General features: G+C 40.7%; 3 protein-coding genes across 5 annotated transcripts; 1 reads left to right on the top strand and 2 right to left on the bottom strand.

Moving 5' to 3' along the window:
* Positions 1–1,078: 1,078 nt before the first annotated feature.
* On the bottom strand, positions 1,079–9,169 carry b4galnt1a (beta-1,4-N-acetyl-galactosaminyl transferase 1a). The gene is given in 11 exon segments (XM_086141672.1): positions 1,079–1,732; positions 2,190–2,427; positions 3,035–3,255; positions 3,258–3,449; positions 3,551–3,643; positions 5,268–5,454; positions 5,664–5,701; positions 5,831–5,937; positions 6,392–6,574; positions 6,666–6,880; positions 9,131–9,169. Coding segments are annotated over 10 exon segments (1,686 nt in total). The 5' UTR covers positions 9,131–9,169; the 3' UTR covers positions 1,079–1,520.
* Positions 9,170–12,947: 3,778 nt separating this feature from the next.
* On the top strand, positions 12,948–17,246 carry c1galt1la (core 1 synthase, glycoprotein-N-acetylgalactosamine 3-beta-galactosyltransferase 1, like a). Of its 2 annotated transcripts, XM_086142013.1 has the most exons (5): positions 12,948–13,146; positions 13,335–13,467; positions 13,717–14,016; positions 14,209–14,873; positions 15,875–17,246. In XM_086142013.1, exons 3-5 carry the CDS (start codon positions 13,806–13,808, stop codon positions 16,196–16,198), a joined length of 1,200 nt encoding a protein of 399 aa, XP_085998139.1. In that variant the 5' UTR covers positions 12,948–13,146; positions 13,335–13,467; positions 13,717–13,805; the 3' UTR covers positions 16,199–17,246. The 2 variants fall into 2 exon arrangements, with proteins under 2 accessions (XP_085998139.1, XP_085998140.1); XM_086142014.1 differs by lacking the exon at positions 12,948–13,146 and having other exon boundaries at positions 13,344–13,467; positions 13,812–14,016.
* Positions 17,247–17,312: 66 nt separating this feature from the next.
* tac3a (tachykinin precursor 3a) lies at positions 17,313–18,952 on the bottom strand. 2 transcript variants are annotated; one of them, XM_086142016.1, is made up of 7 exons: positions 18,798–18,952; positions 18,361–18,478; positions 18,146–18,242; positions 18,036–18,065; positions 17,880–17,933; positions 17,707–17,773; positions 17,313–17,450 (listed from the first exon to the last, which is right to left on the bottom strand). In XM_086142016.1, exons 2-7 carry the CDS (start codon positions 18,460–18,462, stop codon positions 17,432–17,434), a joined length of 369 nt encoding a protein of 122 aa, XP_085998142.1. In that variant the 5' UTR covers positions 18,463–18,478; positions 18,798–18,952; the 3' UTR covers positions 17,313–17,431. The 2 variants fall into 2 exon arrangements, with proteins under 2 accessions (XP_085998142.1, XP_085998141.1); XM_086142015.1 differs by having other exon boundaries at positions 18,146–18,245; positions 18,798–18,950.
* Between the last annotated feature and the right edge of the window lie 1,188 nt (positions 18,953–20,140).

Genomic DNA, 20,140 nt, shown 5'->3' with positions numbered 1-20,140 from the left:
AATAGGTTTATTTAAGATTCTGAACTGTCTGTAGATTTACACTAATGAATTGCTGTATATGTTTAAACATTGCGCTGTGATCGATTGACGACTGGTCTGGATTAAACCTCGCCTCTTACCAGCAGTCAGTTGGAAATTCAACTTGCTGTGGCCTTGTGTGCATGATATTTTGATATATATATAATGGCTGATGCACGGCATCATGGCACGGGGTCGGTGCCTCCACCTCATGGCAAGAAGATCCCTGGTTCAATTCTTACAGTGGGACTGTTTCAATGTTTTCCATGTCTCCTACTGTCTAAAAACCTGCAGTAGGTTCATTGGAAACCCTAAATTCCCCAGATGTGTGCGGTTGAATGTCTGAAGGAGAGAGCGAATGGTTGTTTGTCTCTAAATGTGGCTCTGCGATTGCCTGGCGACCCCCGCCTCTCGCTCAGTGACTGCAGGCTTCTGCACCCTTTCGACCCTGCATGCAGGATGAGCAGTATCCATAATGAATGAATAATGGATGATAGATAGATGTAAAAATAAAATGCATTTTACGCTCTTATGAAAGTAAACCATGTAAAAGTTGGAATACGAAAACATATTTACTCCATGAAAAAATATCTAAAAAGTGTTGATTTTCCTTTCGAGGTCAGTCCACTCCTCAATTCTGCCGATGAGGAAAATCTAAAAGGAGAGTACTGCTGCACTAACATGTATACAATTTAACAATTGTTATAAACAAATTGTACGATGAACTGTAGTAAGGGATACTTAAGAAACAACATTAAAAACTCAACTGAGAAATAGGAAGGGTACATTCTTGTCCTCCAAAAATTCAAGTTATTATATTGCATTTGTTTCCACCTGGTGGTAAAACCTGAGAGTTGCAGCCGATTTAAAACCAATCAACTCAGTGATCCCTTAATTTAAAGTTAAAAAAAGGACAACCGTACTTGTGCGACTCGCCTAGCTCAGAACCACGTATGGTATAATGAACAAGTGACTGGTATTAGTATCTGAAACTGTGAGCATGCATTACGAAGGGACGTGTGAAGAGTGTTACTGACAAATAAATGGTCTCCAGGTGAAGCCTTTTTTATTTTAAAATACAATATCAAGTTTCTGTACAGATACAAAAAGAACACGTACAAACACAGAAAGCTCACACGGATTAGGAATCAAAAGAGAGATTTGTAAAAACCGAATGCAATGCAATTGTGAAACAATCGAAACCAGCGAGCGATTAAAGTAATTGATGATTATGATCAGCACCATTGTTGTGTTCAGGATTATTCATCAGTCTGCTTGCTGATGATGCTCAACATCATCATCAATAATTTGCTGTATTAGGGCACGACGCCCCTTCTTATCAATCACGTTAACCGCGTGCGACTGGCCTGGTATGAATGAATAAAACCATCTGATTCCACACTGAATGCAAATGATCAAGGCAACAAACAAAAACTGCATCAAAAACAAAAACCTCACAAATATCCTCCCTTTTTAGCCGTCAGGGAGAAAAGCAAAAGACATCACTGACTGGTCAGGCACTTGAATCGGTTCCGGAAGTAGAAGATTTCGTCGCGAACTTCCTTTTCGGTACCGGAGACGGAGTAGCGGAATTCCTCGTAGGTTTTCTGAGATGCTGTTTTACTCCAGGGTAGTTGAATTTTCGATGCGTGCCTTATGATGATGTGACTACAGGAGCCGACGTGGAGGGAACCAAGAGCATCAATGAAGAACTCTGTAGTGTGAAAATGAAAGGTTGACGAGAGTCACACTTCATTTTTTTTTTTTATATCAAAATTTCTCATCTTTCAAACTTGATGCAATGTAATGGAGTCTCTGCATCAAAGAAAATGGCTGATATGAATTGGTCTGCGGGGAGCTGGGGGGGTTTTAGGCTCAGGAAAGAGTCCATTGGAGGGAAAGCAGCTGTTGCGTGTTTTGGAGAAAAAAGTTACATACAGAAGGGGGAAAGTGATTTTTGTAGAAGGATGCTGAGGCTGGAGCTACCAGGCAGGATGGCTAGAGGAAGACCGAAGGGTGGATTAACGGACGGGGCGATAGAGGACGAGGTTGGATGGAGGAAGGTGGTTGGCTGTGGCGCCCCCTGAAGGGAGCAGCCTCACGGAGAAGAAGGAGCGGATCGTACATTAAATGTGTCAATACGTAATAAGGGAAAAAAAAAAGAGTCTTACCTAGATGGCCCTGGCGACTTATGCGAGGATTAAATCCTACTTGCTGAATTTTTTCTGTCCTCCCCATGAAGAAGTTGATGACGGCGTCGGTTACCACGCAATTCGGAAATCCTTGGATGGTGTGGTAGTAGCCCGGCCTGATATGTAAACAGTCGCCCTCCTCTCCCCCGTCCTCCACCGAAAGCATGTGACGGTACGTTGCTGTGTAACCCGTCACCTCTCTCACCGCACCGCCAACCTGTGTTCGGTCAAACATCAATCATTTTAAGACAGATAAAGCCTTTTTGCAGAACTATACTGCCCAGAAAAATAAAGGGAACACTAAAACAACAGTGTAACTCCAAGTAACCCCAATTCTGTGAAATCAAAATGTCCATTTAGGGAGCAACACTGATTCATTTTGACTTGTTTTAAGGATATTACATCAAAATTGGATCAGCTTGTGTGTTTTTCCACTTTATGAATGTGACTCCAAATCCAGACCACCATGGGTTAATACATTTGATTTCCATTGATAATTTTTGTGTGATTTTGTTGTCAGAACTTTCAACTATGTGAAGAAAAAAGCATTTAATAAGAATATGTAATTCATTCAGATCTAGGATGTGTTATTTTAGTGTTCCCTTAATTTTTTGGAGCAGCGTACGAAACCAAGCTCGGCGTATGGAGGGGGGGGGGTGAAATCCAATATTAAATATGTGAGTTTGTCAATAAAATTCAATATCAATCAAACAGTGGATTATTGGTATTTTTCTCTGGTCAAATATATTTAATCTTTTTTTTCTATTGGTATTCGAAAGCCATAACCGTCAGATACAAGATCACAACGTGTTTTTGAATCTCACCAGATCCAGAGTGGTCTTCTCCAGGATGTTCACCATCTCCTCCAGTTTGGTGTCGGCGGTGAAAAGGAAATCATCATCCACCCAGAGGACATACTTGGTGGTGACTTGAGAAACTGCCAGGTTCCTTCCTGCAAACCAACCCTGTGCGCAAGAAAAGGAGATGAACGTCTCTTTCGGATGGTCATCAAGTACCCAGTATTTTACAATCAGAACTGATATTTCTTCACCTTTCCAAAAGGCATAATGAAGTGTTCGATGTGCGGTCCGGTCACAGGCAGAGGGTGCTCATTGTCATCTGCTATCACTATGGTGACGGTTGGATAATATTGCCGTATGCTGTTGATGAGATCGTTGAGTTTGTCGTAGCGTAGAAAAGTCTTTGTCGCTATGGTGACAAGATCCTCGACGTTGTGATCTTCAGTTGGAAAAAAAAAAAATTCAGAAACAACAAGCATGACCACCCCGATATTCACATATGGTGCTATTACTGAGTGATCTCGTCAAAAATCTCAAAACCTCTCTGGTATCCGGTGTTGTAAAGTCTGGGGATTGTTGCGTGTCCGACCTTAATCGTGAAAAACGCCTCGTGAACTCCGGATCCAAACTTAACTGCAAAACAAACAAAACCAGTAAAAGATAAACATTTAAAATTTTAATGAGTGATTCAAAAGTCACAATTCCATTATTGATACCACCGTTTTGTACCTGACAGACCAGAGGTTCAACCCCCACCATGCCAGTGGACCCATCCAGCAGCTCCATTTAGCCTCCCGTAAAAGTCCAATCAAAATGCAAAAGTCCAGAATATTCTTTAATTTTAATATTTGACAGGATGCAAACAAGTGTTTTCTGATGTATTTTTGTAGTGAACCACATAAAGGTGGGTTTTCTGGGACATTTGACAGGATTTGGTGTTATACTGGTGACATCTAGTGGTAGATTTCAAAATGATCTTAAGATCATTCATTTAGTATAGCTGAATGAGTTTACACACTCTGCATATCTGCACACTTTCTCTGCTAAGTTGCAACACATCCACTCTGCACGCTGCTCTATTTTGCATCTCTCTGCAGGTATACTATGACGTAGTTCTCTGTTTGGGTTAATGACAGGCATGCATTGAAGCAGATCGGGGAACTAATAAAGTTCTCGCAGAACCCCTGAACGGCCACTCGTCGAGAAACACTTCAAAAATGACAATTTACAATTTTAGGTCCCATACCAAGCCAAAATCTCGGCTAAGTCTGTCCACAGCAGTGGTAATAACTCTAAATTGTTGCAGACGGTCAAAGTTTAGACAGGTATGTCATACACTACATTTTCTTGAGCTATTCTAGAGATTACTGTTTTTATTCTCCTACTCCTATTGCATCATCGTCAATGATTTTTTTTAGCTTGAGTTTCTCTGAGGTGAAGAATTTTGGGTTTAATTAAGTAGATTTGAATCTTGTGTTAAGGCTTAACCTTTCTATGAAAATTTGTTTGAGATTTTTCTATACAATTGCTTGACTTCTTTTCTAAAGCACTGTATTTTGTAATTATTTTCTGTATTTTGACTCCATCTGGAATAATTGATCAGGGTTTCTGTGGGTATCAGCTAATCTAATTTAATGCTTTTTTATGTCACTTTAAACAAATTTAGGACCCACGCCCAACTGCAAATACATTCATTTACATTAGTGTCAATCATTTAAATCTGGAATAGATTTTGCACAGTAGCAGATATGTATGTATGACCTTCTGAATGACAAACTAAATAATCACATGGATTTACCTTTGATTATTGTATGATTATTAGCCCATACTTATTTGTTTGTTTCCTTTTTCACCAACTCTGGTGTTGCAACGGCCGTGAGCAATACCCAAGTAAAGGGCCTGTCAATCCTCTGCGATCATCACATTTTTCAAATCCAAATTATCAAATGTTTATATAGCCTAATCAAAATAAATTGCAAATAACAATGTTTATTTTTCCCCCCATAAAGTGTAATTTAAATTTTTAATGCTTCTAGACATCGAATTTAATGCTTTTTAATGCTATTTAAGGCCTTAATTTTTGCAAAATCTATTTAGTGACCTCTAATGCGTTTTAATGACTTGTGAAAACTCTGTTTAAGGAGTAAAACGGTACGCCAGCTCCATTACTCATTTTCAGTAAGAGAGAGAAAGATGAATATTACAGAATTGCTTTCAGCATTGCCACTGCGTGTGAAATGTATCGCAGCGACATCACCTTTATCTGCCGTCCTGGGGTGGAAGACGGTGTTGGTGTAGGTGATAAACTCCAGCTGCCTGTTCAGAGCCGCCAGGAGAGTACTGGAGAGCATCATGAGTTTCTCCCCGGCTCCTTCTACAGAAACCTTGCCCACTCGAGCAGCAACATTGAAAGTTCCAAGGGTTGCTGACAGAAACACCTGAGCCTTGGGTTTTAGAGAGTAAGAATACAACCAAACTTCAATTAGGGACATGCAAGCGTTTTGCTACTTCGCTGTGAGACGTTGTTGACTATGCACTATTTTTGCATGCTTGCGATTGTAAAAAATGCAACAAAAGAAGCAAACACCTTGTTTATCAGAATAGGTTCAGAAAATAGCCAAACCGGTTGTGAGCATTAAAGTGAATGAATTACTGTTGTGTTGGCTCTTGTTGATTCTTGAAGGCTCAAACCTACAAGAAAAAGGCCGGTTAATGACAGAGAAATTGATTTTTGATATTGCCGTAGGCACGCTGACGTTGTATGCCAGCCGCCGATGGCAGCAAACGCATCTTTGACATCATGTTGCGTCATGTTTGTACCAGGAATGACGATTGTTTTGAGGGGTCGTACTGCCACACCCTGTGTAGGATACCGAAGCGGGCTGTTGGCCTCAGTTATGATAAGATCATCCGTGGGACTGTAAGACCTTAACATTGCATAAAAAAAAATTAGTCAATAATATACTTTCTTTACTGTAAAGTAAGTGAAAGGAAGGGCACAAAAACACGAGAATGCTCCCCTATTTTTTTTCAATACATCCATCAAGTTATAGATTTTTTGAAAATGTGGAACAATATTGTACATCTAAAATGGGTTCCATGTTTAAGCAGTTTGTTACAAATCACAAGCTGCTCAAATGTCAGAATGGGACAGGTCAGACGTGCAGAGTTGCCGGGTAGAACAAACAAAGTTGGGGTTACGCACCCCTATGTTCATGGAACAATGCAACACTGTGTAAACAATATACAGTAATAGCGCTGGACTGAGCTGTGAGGTGCGGCAAACTCTTTCATTTAAAAAGGCTGGACGGCGTTTTCCCAAAACACATCAGTTTTTTAAGTTGCAAAAACGCTCGAAGGCTTGAACCGTCGTCCTCTTACCTCATTAGAAAGTCGCTGTACTCCTGGGCTCTGCGACGCTTCACACCCTCGGCGTCACGATAGGATCGTAAAAAAGCCTGGCTGATGTTCTGAGCCCTCACTCTTGGGAAGAGGAGATCGGAGAAAGGTAGCTGCAAGGTCTTCTTATCGGCCAGACATACGCAGGGATTTTTTGCCAAGGGACTGTTTTAGCGAAAAAAATGCCCCGATTACAATCACAAGTCAATCAAAAGCAGATGTAGAAAATGTACTTTTGGTCTGTTTTTTAACCAACCGTGTCATATTCTCATTCATTTGATACAAAATGTCTCGATGGTCCATGGCGTTGTCTTGTATTTGCTCCTTGAGGGTTCTCACGATTGCACTTCCGTCTCTAAGGTGGATGTCAACTTCAGAGCTTCTCCACGAGGGCCAAGCAAGGAGAAGAGAGAGGAGAACTAGTCCGCTGATCGCGAGGAGCCTGAGACGCCTCTTGCAGAATACCAACATCTGAGATCACATTTTTTTTTAATAAATAGATTAGTCACAACAGACGATACCAAAATCCTGCTAGTCAAGTTTTTCAGAAACACAACCGTTAAGTCTGTTGACAATTGTTGCCCAATAGACCAATAACTGGATTAATATTTTTGGCTTCAGCATCAAATTACAAACATGTATAAATAAATGGTTGTATCTGTAATATAGGTATAATAATTACTGTATATAATTGTGCAAATAGTACCATTGTATAATAAATATATCATGCATGCCATTACACTCGGTGGGGGATGGGGGGTGAAGGAGAAGGGCATTGTGTTTTAAATGAAGGAGTAATAGAGCCTGATGAGGGAGAATAGGTGTCAAGAATTGGAAGTGTCAAGGTGTGAAAGGGCTCTATAAGTTGTGACCATTTATAGCCTTCAAGGATTCAAAACTTTTATTGTCGTTACACAGAGTGCAACGAAATTTAGAGATAGCAGCTCTCGGGTTCAGTGGAATCGAAACTTTAAAAAGCAGGACATAGCACAACGATAAACGATAGCAGCATCTCTGGGTTAGAGATACGAGACAGAAAAAAATATAAGATCAAAAATATATATAAAAAATATAAATAACAACTAGAAGAATAAATACATATGTGAATATGTCAAAAGAAAAAAGCAAAAGGTAAAGAAGTAAAACATTGGAAAGTGGAATAAAAGGGTTTATTGGATTGTAATGTGAGATTCAAGTGTTCAGGGTTGTGCCGAATTTAGTGCGATGAGCGCTCTGGAGTAAAACTGTTTTTCCAATCTGTTTGTTTTTGCCTTGATAGCCCTAAACCGCTTCCTTGACGGGGAACAGTTGTAACGGGTGGTGGCCGGCGATGGATGGATCTCTGAGGACACTGTGGGCTCTCCTGAGGCGGCGTGTATTGTGGCGAGCTGGGGTTTTGCAACATGTCAAACGGAGGCAAGGATGTACTTCTCAGGGGAAAATGCTCTTTAAAAGACGCTTTTAATGCGACAACCGACAAGCAGGGGAAACCCGAGGGGGCATCCCGCAACGGCAACAGTTAAACTAGTGTCTTACATCGACAACAACATGTACAACTATTCATACTATGGCGTTCTTGAACACAGAACCATGAGACGCTCCCAAAGGTCATCATGGCTCCAAAAGATTCTGGGGTTCCGCCGGCCAGTCTCCCCACCACACACTACAGTATTCTGCTTTATTTTCATCGAAAACTATTTTATCAGATGAGTTTCCAATTGGCGCGGTTGTTGCTTTATCCTTTAATTTAAATTCTTTACAAAATATAATGTAAAAAAACTGATAGTGGAAAGTTTGGTTTCATATCAACGGGCGTAACATCATGAACATCGAAAACACTTTCACGGGGAATTTACTTTGGCAATATTATTTATCTGTATAAACAGAGTCAATACTTTCATTGTATTTCTGCGTAAATTCTAAACGTTGGCAAAGCGATATCAGTGAAAGTAATGGCGAAAAAAATAATGTGAATTCAGTAATAAGAAAAGAAACCCTGACTTCTCGATAGTCATCAATGCACCGAAGCTCTGCAGGAAGTTGCGATAAGAAACCTGGTGGCACACCATTAAAATTAATGAAATGCTCCCCGAGTGGCAGAGTCCACACCTGCATTGTGGACAATATTGGGGAATAATGATAAGAAGGTGGTTTAGTCATTAAATTTGAAGCGGTTTTGAGAAAATTTTTCTGAATATCTCTTAAAAGCCAATGTTCAGACCCAGACCAGCAACAAAAATACTATGAAGGTGGTGGTTCGCCAGTCAGGGTGCCAACTAAGGTGTGAGCTGGATAAGCAGGACCGATAAGGAAAGAATAAATACAATTTTATTCAGAGAAAGAAGTCCAAAACAAAACAAACTAACAAAAAAAAAAAAAAAACAACAACTTCCTGTTCTTTGCATTTTCCATTTAGGAAAAACTGTTTTTACTTGAAAACTTTATATCAACTTGTAGTTATCAACTCTTAGTAGTTAATTTTGCCATATTGATCGCATATTAATGTCAGGCTTTGTGATATCCGTCTTTTTTTTACACGCATCTCTTTACATGGAAGATGGAAGTTGCGGACGAGGAAATAAATACTCATTCCACTAAATGGATGTGAATCAAAATTCATTCGAAATCACAAGTCCACGAGGAAAACAATATTTCGATGATTATGTGCCTCTGCTGAGGGAGATGAAATAAAAGAAAATGAAAAACAAACATCTTTCTTACCGTTGCTGTAAAGTCCGTTGACGTCCCGCATGACAATAACGCACAGCTCCGCAAAAACAGCGACACGAATTTCGAGGCAAAGGGGCGTCTGCGATGCTTTTTACGGTACATAAGTGACCAATGGAAACCCACATCGAATGTGGACTTCATCGTCTCAGAAATCAATTTTACAAACGACATCAGAAAAAAAAGAAAAAAAAAAGACACAAATAGAAATAGACAATATTTTTTATACTATTTCATTATTTTAAAAGAAATGCCATCCGAGAAATACATCACACTTCAGTGGTGTACACGACACTTAGATCACTATATCGGTTGTTAAACGGTAGACTCCAAACTTGGGCGGATTAGGCTCAGAAATCAAGTTGAAAAGCGGAAAAAGTATACATATATATATATTAGATTAAAATCATTACCGAAAGTGTCGCTATGATCACAACCCCCGAACTTTCCTCTAAAGTTTGGGGGAATATTTGGAGTTCTGTGATTTATTGCTGGCTTTGAATGTGTATTGGGATGAGAGAGAGCGCGGAGATCAAGAAGAAAATTAAGTTGAGCATAGTTGTTCATAATTGTTTTAATAAAAATAAGGTATATTAACCAGCAACTTGTCATTGTTGGGCACGTCTGCTCGGACATTACAAAATATACTGTATGAAGAGAACTGTCATAAGTCGAGTTGAGGCCAGTTCTACACCAATTGATTTACTGTGATTAATTTTTACAATCAAAAATTCTACTTTCAAATCTAATTACCTTTGTGACTATTCTTCTTTTAGATTTTCACGTGTTCGCCTGTTGATAATTAAAAGAAAAAACACATAAATTGCTAGAGCGACACCTGCTGGCCACGGTTGGTACAGACTCCTTGCCCGTTTAACACTTTCCAGGTGGGCCCAGGTTTTTTCTCCAAAAAATGTTTTTTGAGACGTGAAAAATACGAATTTACTCAAAACTATTTCATTTTTTAAGATATTATAATTATCAAAACATTACTTGTTATGATATTCTAATTATTTGAATATTTTTTGTGAATTATTTCAGGAAGTGAAACCCACATACCATATAGATTTGTTACACATTGAAAGAAATATTCCAAGCTTTTATTTCTTGAAAATTTGATGATCAGTAGATGAAATGCACAATTCAGTATCTCAGGAAAGGTATCTTCCAGAGATTGTGGGTGCTTCCGTCCAGGACATCCACAATACCCACCACACCTGCAAGGCCCTCAACTTTGCAGGTGATCCCTCACAGCTTCTTCAGTCTGCTCCCATCAGGAAGGAGACTGCAGAGCATCCACACACACACACACACACACACACACACACACACACACACACACACGCACACACACACACACACACACACACACACACACACACACACACACACCGTCATCAAATACCTACCGTAAGTATGTCTGAGGTTCTCAGTCATCCAGGTCAGGGTGAATTCTGGTCAAAATCCTCTTGTCTTGACAACTGGACTTGAATTTCTTCAAGTGAAGACGTTTCAACCCTTAATCGAGAGGCGTCTTCAGTTTTGAAGACCTGTGGGGAGTTTCTGAATATAACTGCAGATCAACAATTTACACAGCAACCCACCATGACGTAGACCCTTCCAAAATCCTGGCAGTTACATTCGAAGACTCCCCACAGCTGAAAAGTCTCTCGGATAAAGGCTGGAACAAGTGAAGAAATTCAAATCCAGTTGCCACAACAAGAAGATTTTGACAAGAACCTTTTTAATGGACTCACTTACACATTCACTTGAATGCAAAAAATGCACTGTAAACTGTTGATGCAATGGCACTTTGATACTGCTATCACTTTTCTTTTTTTTTTTGCAACTGAACCTTAGTACTACTGTCACTTCATAAATAAATAAGAAGAAAATTGCACTTACAAGAAAAAGTTTGGTAGGAAAAGGTGCACCAGCTAAAGGGACGACTGCACTGATGAGAGGATTGTCAAGCAACATTTCATTCAAGAATTTAGGGGCACTTCACAAATGTCGCATTCCTCTTGTCAAGACACTATTGCAAAAGTGACATCAGAAGCCTCCTACCTGGAGAAAAAGAACTGGACTGTTGCTCAGTGGTCCGTACACCTTGTTTAAATTTTGGTGGCGAGGCACACAATCCACAGTGGTTGAAGTCCAGGGTGACGTTTCCACTGTAAGTCATGATCGGGGTTTCCATGTTGTGTACTGGTGTTGGTCTGCTGTGTTTCTTAAATCCACAGTCAACGTGACCGTCTTAACAAGAAATTTTAGAGCATTTCATGCTTCTTTCTACCATTCAGCTTTAAGGAGATGCTGATTTCAGGTTCCAGCAGGAATTTGCAGAGTTTGAAAAAAATCTGCACACTAAAAGTGCTCTAAAAAGAAAGATGATTTATATCACATACAACCCAAAGAACTTATTCTTGCATGACGTTTTGAGCAAACATAGGCTCTTCCTCAAATGCTCACTGGAGATATGTGTTAACAAACATGTTATTGTGGCACCTTTTTTAAAGAGAATGATCATGTGATTGATTCCCTCCTTTTTGTCCTTGCCTCTTGTCAGATATGTCATATTAACATTTTAACCTTATAAAAATTATCTTCACCATTTTTCGAGAACCAACCCAAGAAACCGATGCTTTTTCACATATGTGCAGATTTGGGGACTAAAAACATTCTTGATCAAAGGGCTTCAACATGCACTATTTATATATATACATGGGAGGAGGATTGAGACCAACAGAGCAAACTAATACAGGCCGAAAGAAAAAACGATATGGACAACCCCAGATGGACAGCAAGCGGACCTACCTCTTGACAAGCGGGACTTTGCACCTGCTAAAGCAACCAAAAGCTGGTTTGAAGACTATGGTGTTGCTGTGCTTGATTGGCCAGCAATCTTGTCTGATCTGAACCCCGTAGAGAATCTATGTGGTATTGTCAAGAGGAAGATGAGAGACACCAGACCCAACAATGCAGACAACCTGAAGGCCGCTATCAAAGCAACCTGGGCTTCCATTATACCTGAGCAGTGGCACAGGCTAATCGCCTTCATGGTACACTGCAGTAATGCAGCAATTCATGCAAAAGGAGGCCCAACCAATTACTGCAGGAATAGAAAAGCACATGCTTTTCAGAAGCCTGACATTTCGGTTAAAAATATCCTTCTTTTTTTTTTTTTTAACCGATCTTGTGTAATCTTCACATTTCCCGAGAAACCGAATTTTGGTTTTCAATAACTCTAAGCCATTATCATCAAAATGTGGAGCAGTAGGGGCTTGAAAATTTTCAATCTATTTGTGATAAATTAATATTGTAGCGTTTTAGTAAGGGAAAACACCTGGATGTCAGTAAAACGTTTGTTTAATAAGCAATAGCAGTTGTTGGCCACAGCCACGTCACACAACCCTGCAACACAACTAACTGTTTCAGTTAGAAGAAGTCAAACAGAAGTCGTTTGACCCCAAACCACACTGACAAAGTTCCCAGCAACCCCCAAATCACACAGAAACAAGCATCAACATAAACCCCAACATTCGTGACCTGATACACTATGATAAATGGGTTTTCCTTTCTAAAATAAGTGACAAAAATTATTGAATTTTTCACGATATTCTAATTTTGGAAATGTAACCTATATATTTATTTTCTTAACATTATAAATAAAAGTTACAGTGGTGAAGACACCTGCAGGTGCCTCGACCATTGTTTGGTGCTGTCATTTCACATGGCGAACGGACTGCTTCCTGTATACGTCATCAACCCGTAGCCAATCACAGGTTGCGTTTTTAAGCTAATCCCGTGATGCCGAAGAATGTAAATCTCCACAGTAGTTTTTTTTCGTCCCTCTGTTTCTTCATTATTTCGAAGACGTGCGTCGTCGTCGCGGCGGACGCTGTGTGGCCGTGGGCGACGACATGTCAGGAAACGGCAAACGGGAAATAACGGGAAGGCGAACACCAGAAGGCGTCCCCGGCCCATCGCGCTCCCGGTTGACCGCGAAGGTAATAAACCCACTCGGTCGTTGTGGATCCGAAACGAGCCGCTCGTTTCAAAAGACACCGAGCTTTATGCTAATTAGCCGTTTTAGCGCGTTTAACCGGGAAGATGTGTGTATTTTTTTTCTTTATTGGCGACTGTGCCAATACAAACACTCGCTGTGTTAATCGTTAACACGCGTCTTGGCTTTTAGGGGCCTTCACCCCATCTCTGAGGCCACGCAGGTGAGGTGTGTGAAACCCACGTCCCCCCCGCCCGTGGGGAGGGGGGAACCTCCTGTGAGCCACCATGACCATCACACGTTGTGTGGGCTGAGCTTTCACACAGTAAGTAACACAAAAATAATAGTGTCTGTGGGCTGAAAAGTCAATGATCGGTTGAAATGATTAATGATTATCCAGGCACTTGTCTTTTTGTTTGTTTTAGGTTTTTTCCGTTGAACTATCCCATCGTTTCACTCATGTAAAATGTCACAAGTGTTTGTCCCGACACAGTATTTGAGAAGGAGTAGAATGTGCCTTAAAAACAAGTGTCATGCGATTGATGATGCTGGTGAATATGTGTACCTCTTTCAGGTCTGACCGCTCATCTTCCATGCAGAAATGCTGTGACTCGGACGTCTGTTTTTATTTTTTTTGTTTCTTTTGGTGTGCGTTGGGAAAACATGAAGAGCCCCAGCTCCAGGTGGGCCTTCCTCCTGGGCTTCCTGGTGGGAGCCTGCGGCATCTACGTCTTCCTGCATCAGGTGTGGTTTGAGAGAAGCTACACAGTGCTGTCGGAGGCTCAGGGTAAAACCACAGCGGCGGGTGACAAGTCGACCAGCTGGAGGAGGCAAGGAGCTGCTCTGGTCAACCTGCTCCGGCTTCAACATGCAGGTCCTCCCGCTCTTACACATTCCTATCAAACATCTTTTCATCGACATGTCTTTCCGTCTAACAGACAACATCCTCTGTGACAACTCTGAAATATAGTATACGCCTGAAATCATCAATGCAAACTTTAATAGCAATAAAAGTGTAAAAGTGGTTAGAGCATATGTTCACGTTGATGTTTTCATGTTTCTTTAGATGAAGAAAGCCGGGTGGCAGAAGCTTTGTACCAGAAGGTGCGAGTGCTGTGTTGGGTGATGACCGGGCCGTACAATCTGAAGACCAGGGCCAGCCATGTCAGGGCAACCTGGAGTCGCCATTGCAACATGGTTGTTTTTATGAGCTCTGTGGAGGACCCGCATTTTCCCACCGTGGGCCTGGGTACGAAGGAAGGCCGTGACCAGCTCTACTGGAAGACCATTAGAGCCTTCCACTATGTCTACGAGCACCATGCCGATGAGGCGGACTGGTTCTTAAAAGCCGACGATGACACCTATGTGGTTGTAGACAACCTGCGCTGGATTCTGTCGAACCACACCCCTGAAGAGCCCATCTACTTCGGCAAACGCTTCAAACCTTATACCAAACAAGGTTACATGAGTGGCGGCGCAGGATACGTGCTCAGCAAAGAGGCCCTAAAGAGATTTGTGCAAGGTTTTCGGACCAAAGTTTGCACACACACCACGCCCGTGGAGGACCTAGCGCTAGGTCAGTGTTTGGAGAAAATGGGTGTTCTGGCAGGGGACTCCAGAGACACTCTGCATCGGGAAACCTTCCATCCGTTCGTGCCTGAGCACCATTTAACCGGCAAGTTTTCCAAGAGCTTCTGGTATTGGAGCTACTGCTACTACCCAATTGTTGAGGCAAGTCCCCTTTACGTCTGTTATTTCACCGTGTTCACTGTCACGTCACAGAGACGGCAAATTCCAAACAAATCAATACCCTAACGGTGCAAGCAACACCGAGGTACCGTGACTGAAAGCACAAGGATAACACCGATACCTCCCTATTGACAAAGACATTATGTGAGTGGATTAGCCTCATTAGGAAAGTGCACGCCAGGTTAGGAGAACACTCGTCTCCTTTGTTGAAAGTCCCATAATGTCATTAGCATATAATTGCACTTGAACTGTGGGATTTATTCTTTTATATTTAGAAATGTAAAGCAGAACCTATTTTGTAAGTGAAAATGAGTATTGTTCTTATACCGACGCCTTTCTTTTCATGAAATGGAGCAAATGCAGAATTTGCAATAGCACATGCTAACAGCGAGATGGATGAATTGGTTTTGTGCCCCTGCAGAGAACTAGTACATTGAATTAGAGTTGAGTTCATTTAAAGTACATGATTGCTGCCGACAAAGTGTCTTGTCAACAAAAGGAAAAGTGGGCAATTGTTATTGATGATGCAGCTTGTTTTTGGCACTTTGCAATTAAAATGAGGTAGTTCTATTACCAATTCCTGTCAGATAGCGACAGGAATTGGTAATAGAGTTTGTGTACCTTCTCGAAAGCCTCGTCTTTCAGTGGAAAACTGAAAATGAAATCAACTTTAGTTCACGGCCTGTGGAGAGTACGCTTCGGTCAGATATTGAAACGTATCCTGCTGTATTTCAGAACTGTATTTGTGTGGCAGCAAGTCAAAAAAGTTAGCAATAAGTGAAAGAGAATTTCTCCTGTGTAGCCATAAACACAAAAAGGAGACAGTTTAGCCTCGGTGAACGAAGATATTACAGGTTAGGTAAAGATAAATCAGCTGTCTGGTTTATTCTTTGGATTCTAACATTACGCTGTTCTGTACCTTTTTTTTTTTGATATACCTTTTGCGTGAAATGTGCTAATTCTTTGTGTTTACTTTTCCTCAGGGCCCGCAGTGCTGCTCTGATCTGGCGGTCTCATTCCATTACGTAGAGGCCGAGCTTATGTACACTCTGGAGTATTACACCTACCATCTGAGAGCGTACGGTTACAGGCCGCGCTACCGGCCCCCCGCAGGTCCTGGCTCTCGCTCTCATGCTGCTGCTACGCCGGTGGGTCACAAAGGAGTTGAAGTTGTGACAGACGGAAGGAACGACACAGCTCTCGCGGTTAGTCACAACCAAACCAAAGCGGAGACTGAGTCAGGAAAGGACTCAAACTCACAATCCACCGAGAGCAACACTGCGGTTATAAAAGGAGTGAAAAGCTGAATCTGATACGAATGGACTTGTGTTTAAATCACTCGTGGCCACTTCAAGCTCATCCACCATCGGAGCCGCGGCTGCAAGAAATGCATTGAAATTTGTGATATGTCAGACATGGAGCATATCATCTGATAGGCCAGTATTTTACAATTGGTCTCAGACTCTGATCGCACAAAGTGGAAGTAGTTAGAATTTGAATTTTATCTAGCTGCAGTTCAAAGTGTCTTGGCTAGATTTAACCAAGATAGAGTTGATTGAGCAAATGTTTCTTTTTAATGTAATCAGTATTTTGACTTACCACTTGATGTTAAAAAAATTCCATGAAAAACACAAATTTTCCAAAGCCATTTTACATGTTATGGAATTGCATTGTCCTTCTGTGTGCATGTCCTGGAGTCCAGTCTGTTTTATGGAAAGTGCAACATAACATTAATATGCAAATGTACATGACATGAGTCCCATGCCAACGCAAAACGTCAAAAGGCTTGAGCCGCAGGCAGAAATCATGTTGAAAAATTCCTGCAAATCTTTTTTAATGATTTCGGTCAGTCATGAGTAAATGACATCCAAAAAAAACCCTAATAGGTCATTGAATATAATATGAAAGGCATGATGTTTTCAAGTTTAAAAGTACCCTACTAATAAATGGAAATGATGTCACCGATGTCAGCTTAGATTAATGCAACAGTGGGCAGGCAAATTATTTCATATGCTAATCTGACTTGTGAATGTGAAACAACGGCGTGAAAGTTTTCATGAAAAGGAGAAAATATTTCATGTTTTCTCATTTATCTTTGAACTGAGAGATGGAGCGAGTGGGTTTCTCTTTTTAACGAAACCAGTCTTTTTAACCTTCAAGCGATACCAGAATGTTAATTCCACTTGTATTTTTATGGAGCCTTGTTGCAAATATTTGCAACAGGCGGGATCGAACATGTTTTAAAGAAAATCACTGGTAAATATCTGTGGAATAATGCACGGGAATTACAAGCGGTTCAAAAAAGGGTTTATTTTGAATTTCAAAGAAAAGGAATAAAAAGATTAGATAATGAAATGCACCAGCTGTCATTACTAGCATGCTACTCCTCAGTTGAGACACTACTAGTCTGCGTAATTAATGCTCGCCTTCATTTTGCAGGTGACCTTGTTTACATGATGAAATGAAATCCGTCCAATTGTTGCCATTGGACCCTTGATTCAATGGGTATCCTGATGGCCAGACGAAAAGGCTGCTGATGCCTAGAGACCCTGAAGAAACCTGTAAAACACAAATCCACTATTAGTATCCCTATATTTGTGTATTTAAAAGCTGATTTCTGAGATTATTTGAAATGAGCGAGCTGAATCACGATTTTTTTTTTTACCGGCCAACAATTGTCATGTGAGCCAAATTCATAAAACAATTTTTGGTTTGATTTTTTTTTTAACCCTTGTTTAGCAGTGATTGTGTTACCTTTATATATATATCATCTTTGGAAAACTAAACCTTTGGTGATGGAGAAAGAGGCACTCACCTCAGTCTGCACTTGTTGAGAAAAGCATTTCTTCTCTCCTTGTATTCTCTCCTCCAGGGGCCATTATCTGTGAGAGCGGGGACAGTTCCAAAAAGACAGAAGGTCCATGTGATGAGTCTCATCCAAAACTAGACTATATTTTCATAATGCAACACAAATGCTGCTTCACTCACCAGGGTCTGAGTTTCTCCTTCCCATTAGACCAACAAAAATATCGTGCATCTCCCCTGATGGCAAGAAAAATGATAAATATATCATTTTTTCTTTTCCTTTTAATTTTTCAACAAAAAGCAATAGCTTGATAGGAACATCTCGAAAGCGCCTCTTACTTTTTTGTGGTGGCCCCACAGAGTTTGTATCTAGTAAATATGAGAGGATAAAGGAAAGGTGGAGCATTCATCTCAATTATTATTTCACCTAGAAACTTGAAAACACCCACCTGTGCTCCTCCTGCCCATCAGACCCACAAAGCTGTCATAATCCAAATCGGTGTATCTCTTGAGGGTGCTCCTCTTGGGATGGTCCGAACCCAGTTTCTGCTGCAGCGGTGAGAAAACAAAGAAACAAACAAACAACAACAACTCAGGGATTTGTTGCCTGCGAGATGTTGAAAGAGAAATTCGCTTTTCAATGTATATATATATTTAAACCTACATCCGGAACCGATTTGTCGGATCCCTGATCCTCACATATGGACTGGCTGAGCCGGAGTTTGGTGGTGACGAGTAGGGTAACCAGCAACAAACCACTCCTCATTTTTCTCAGTACCAACCTGTGCGGGGAGAATGGAAACTATGAAACTATTTCCTTTTTTCTTTAACGGAAAATATATCGTTTCCTTTTTAATTCCTTTAATAAATAGACGAGGGAACGCGTCGCGTAATCGGTGCGTAAAAGCGCACGGCGCAATTCCAAGACGATAATGAATCTTAATTATTATCATTATTATTATCAGTGCATCATAATAACAATAAAAACTGATCCGCATATTTAAACCAAAGCAAATTCCTATTCGTCCACTCAGCTGCCAGTCACAACAGCTTTAAAGAAGAAGAAGAAGACAGATGTCATTTTACTCCAAATCTCTTTACCTGTTGCGTGTCGAGTGGATGTGTTTTTCAGAGAGTCCGCGGCGAGTGGAGCGGGATCAGCTCTGGCCAGGATAAAGGGGGCGTCCACCCTTCGTGGGGGCATAAATAACAGCTGGATTCCTGCGTAACGCCAATCAGCAGCTGGAACGTGGGTACCTCTCCTCCCCTCTCCATTGATGGACTCCAGTGATGTCCCCACGGCCTCTCCATGTCACGGGAGAATCAGGCATGAAGAGATTTGGTATTGTTTCCTTTCTGATTCATCCCCACAGCTTCTATTTTTAAAACTTTAGATTTAAAACAATCTACCCTGGTGGACAAATCTTGGTTCTGGAGTTGGAAACGCATCCTGGACTCAGCATCACTCTTCCTCCTTCCACCCCATTGACCAGTTGACATTGTGACCGTCAAGATACTAATCTTTTCAGGAAGTAATTATAAATATAGCAGCTGCCTCTGCGTGTCAAACCGTGATGATGATGTATGTGACAAGATGGGCCGCACAGCTGTGGTATGAAATCACCATCCAATTCTGGACCCCTTTTATTTAAAAAAAAAAAAAAAAAAAAAAAAAAAAAAAATCAGGGATAAAATCGGCAGGTTTGAAAAATGAGGCCAAATAATAATAATAATAATGACATATTTTTATCTGCAATGTAAATGATGGCAAACTATATAAATATATTTGGATATGTAGAAGTTTATGTGGAAATCTGGTTATTCTCTTGTGAATTGTATTCATATTTTCCTCAAAATGTTGAAGGTATATTTTGCTAACTACTGCATCACCTATGCTGGTCACAGTCACATTGTCACACCCAAATGACAACAGCGGTTAAAATATGATGAAATAGTATATATGTATAATGTTGTGTTTTTTTTTTTTTTTTTTACGTTAGACCAGATAATTATTTCATTGCAAATTCATTTTCAGTATTGAAGCCTTCAAAGAGCATGTCTTTAACCCATATAAATCCTGATTGTTTGACATTATGTAACTTAGGATGGTGTTTTGTCTTGTGTGTTTTGGGGATTTCTTTATTCCATTAGATAAAACCAAAAATAGATGATTGGAGAATAATATCTGGAGGAGCTGGAACTTCTGGCTTCGTCCGGAGACCTTGGAGAAAAAAAAAGGTACGGAACACTGACCAACAAATCAAAAGGTACATACTTATGTTTTAATAATAACTTCCCATTTCCATATTTTCATTTTCTCCCTGCTTTCGTCTGTAGTGGCGTGTGGGTGAAGGGAGGGGCTCGCAGCCGTGCCGGGGGGTCGGGGGGTCGGGGCGGTTCTAAAGGAAGTGGGGAAGTCATTAATTGCATTCTTACATAACTGA

This window comes from Fistularia commersonii, chromosome 34 (assembly GCF_037954325.1).
Source record: "Fistularia commersonii isolate RoL2024-O1a breed Wild chromosome 34, RoL_Fcom_v1.0, whole genome shotgun sequence".
Classification (NCBI taxonomy): Eukaryota; Metazoa; Chordata; class Actinopteri; order Syngnathiformes; family Fistulariidae; genus Fistularia; species Fistularia commersonii.
The sequence above is the reverse complement of the archived record's forward strand: the minus strand, read 5'-3'. Positions and strand labels throughout refer to the sequence as shown.

Excerpts from the sequence above, each read along its gene's own strand:
- tac3a (XM_086142015.1), bottom strand. The coding sequence starts at position 18,462 with ATGAGGAGTGGTTTGTTGCTGGTTACCCTACTCGTCACCACCAAACTC. Across the intron at positions 18,246-18,360 it reads CCGACAAATCGGTTCCGGAT|CAGAAACTGGGTTCGGACCA; the intron begins GTAGGTTTAAAT and ends TCACCGCTGCAG. Across the intron at positions 17,934-18,035 it reads TGTGGGGCCACCACAAAAAA|GGGAGATGCACGATATTTTT; the intron begins GTAAGAGGCGCT and ends TCTTGCCATCAG.
- c1galt1la (XM_086142013.1), top strand. The coding sequence starts at position 13,806 with ATGAAGAGCCCCAGCTCCAGGTGGGCCTTCCTCCTGGGCTTCCTGGTG. Across the intron at positions 14,017-14,208 it reads GCTCCGGCTTCAACATGCAG|ATGAAGAAAGCCGGGTGGCA; the intron begins GTCCTCCCGCTC and ends ATGTTTCTTTAG. Across the intron at positions 14,874-15,874 it reads GCTACTACCCAATTGTTGAG|GGCCCGCAGTGCTGCTCTGA; the intron begins GCAAGTCCCCTT and ends ACTTTTCCTCAG.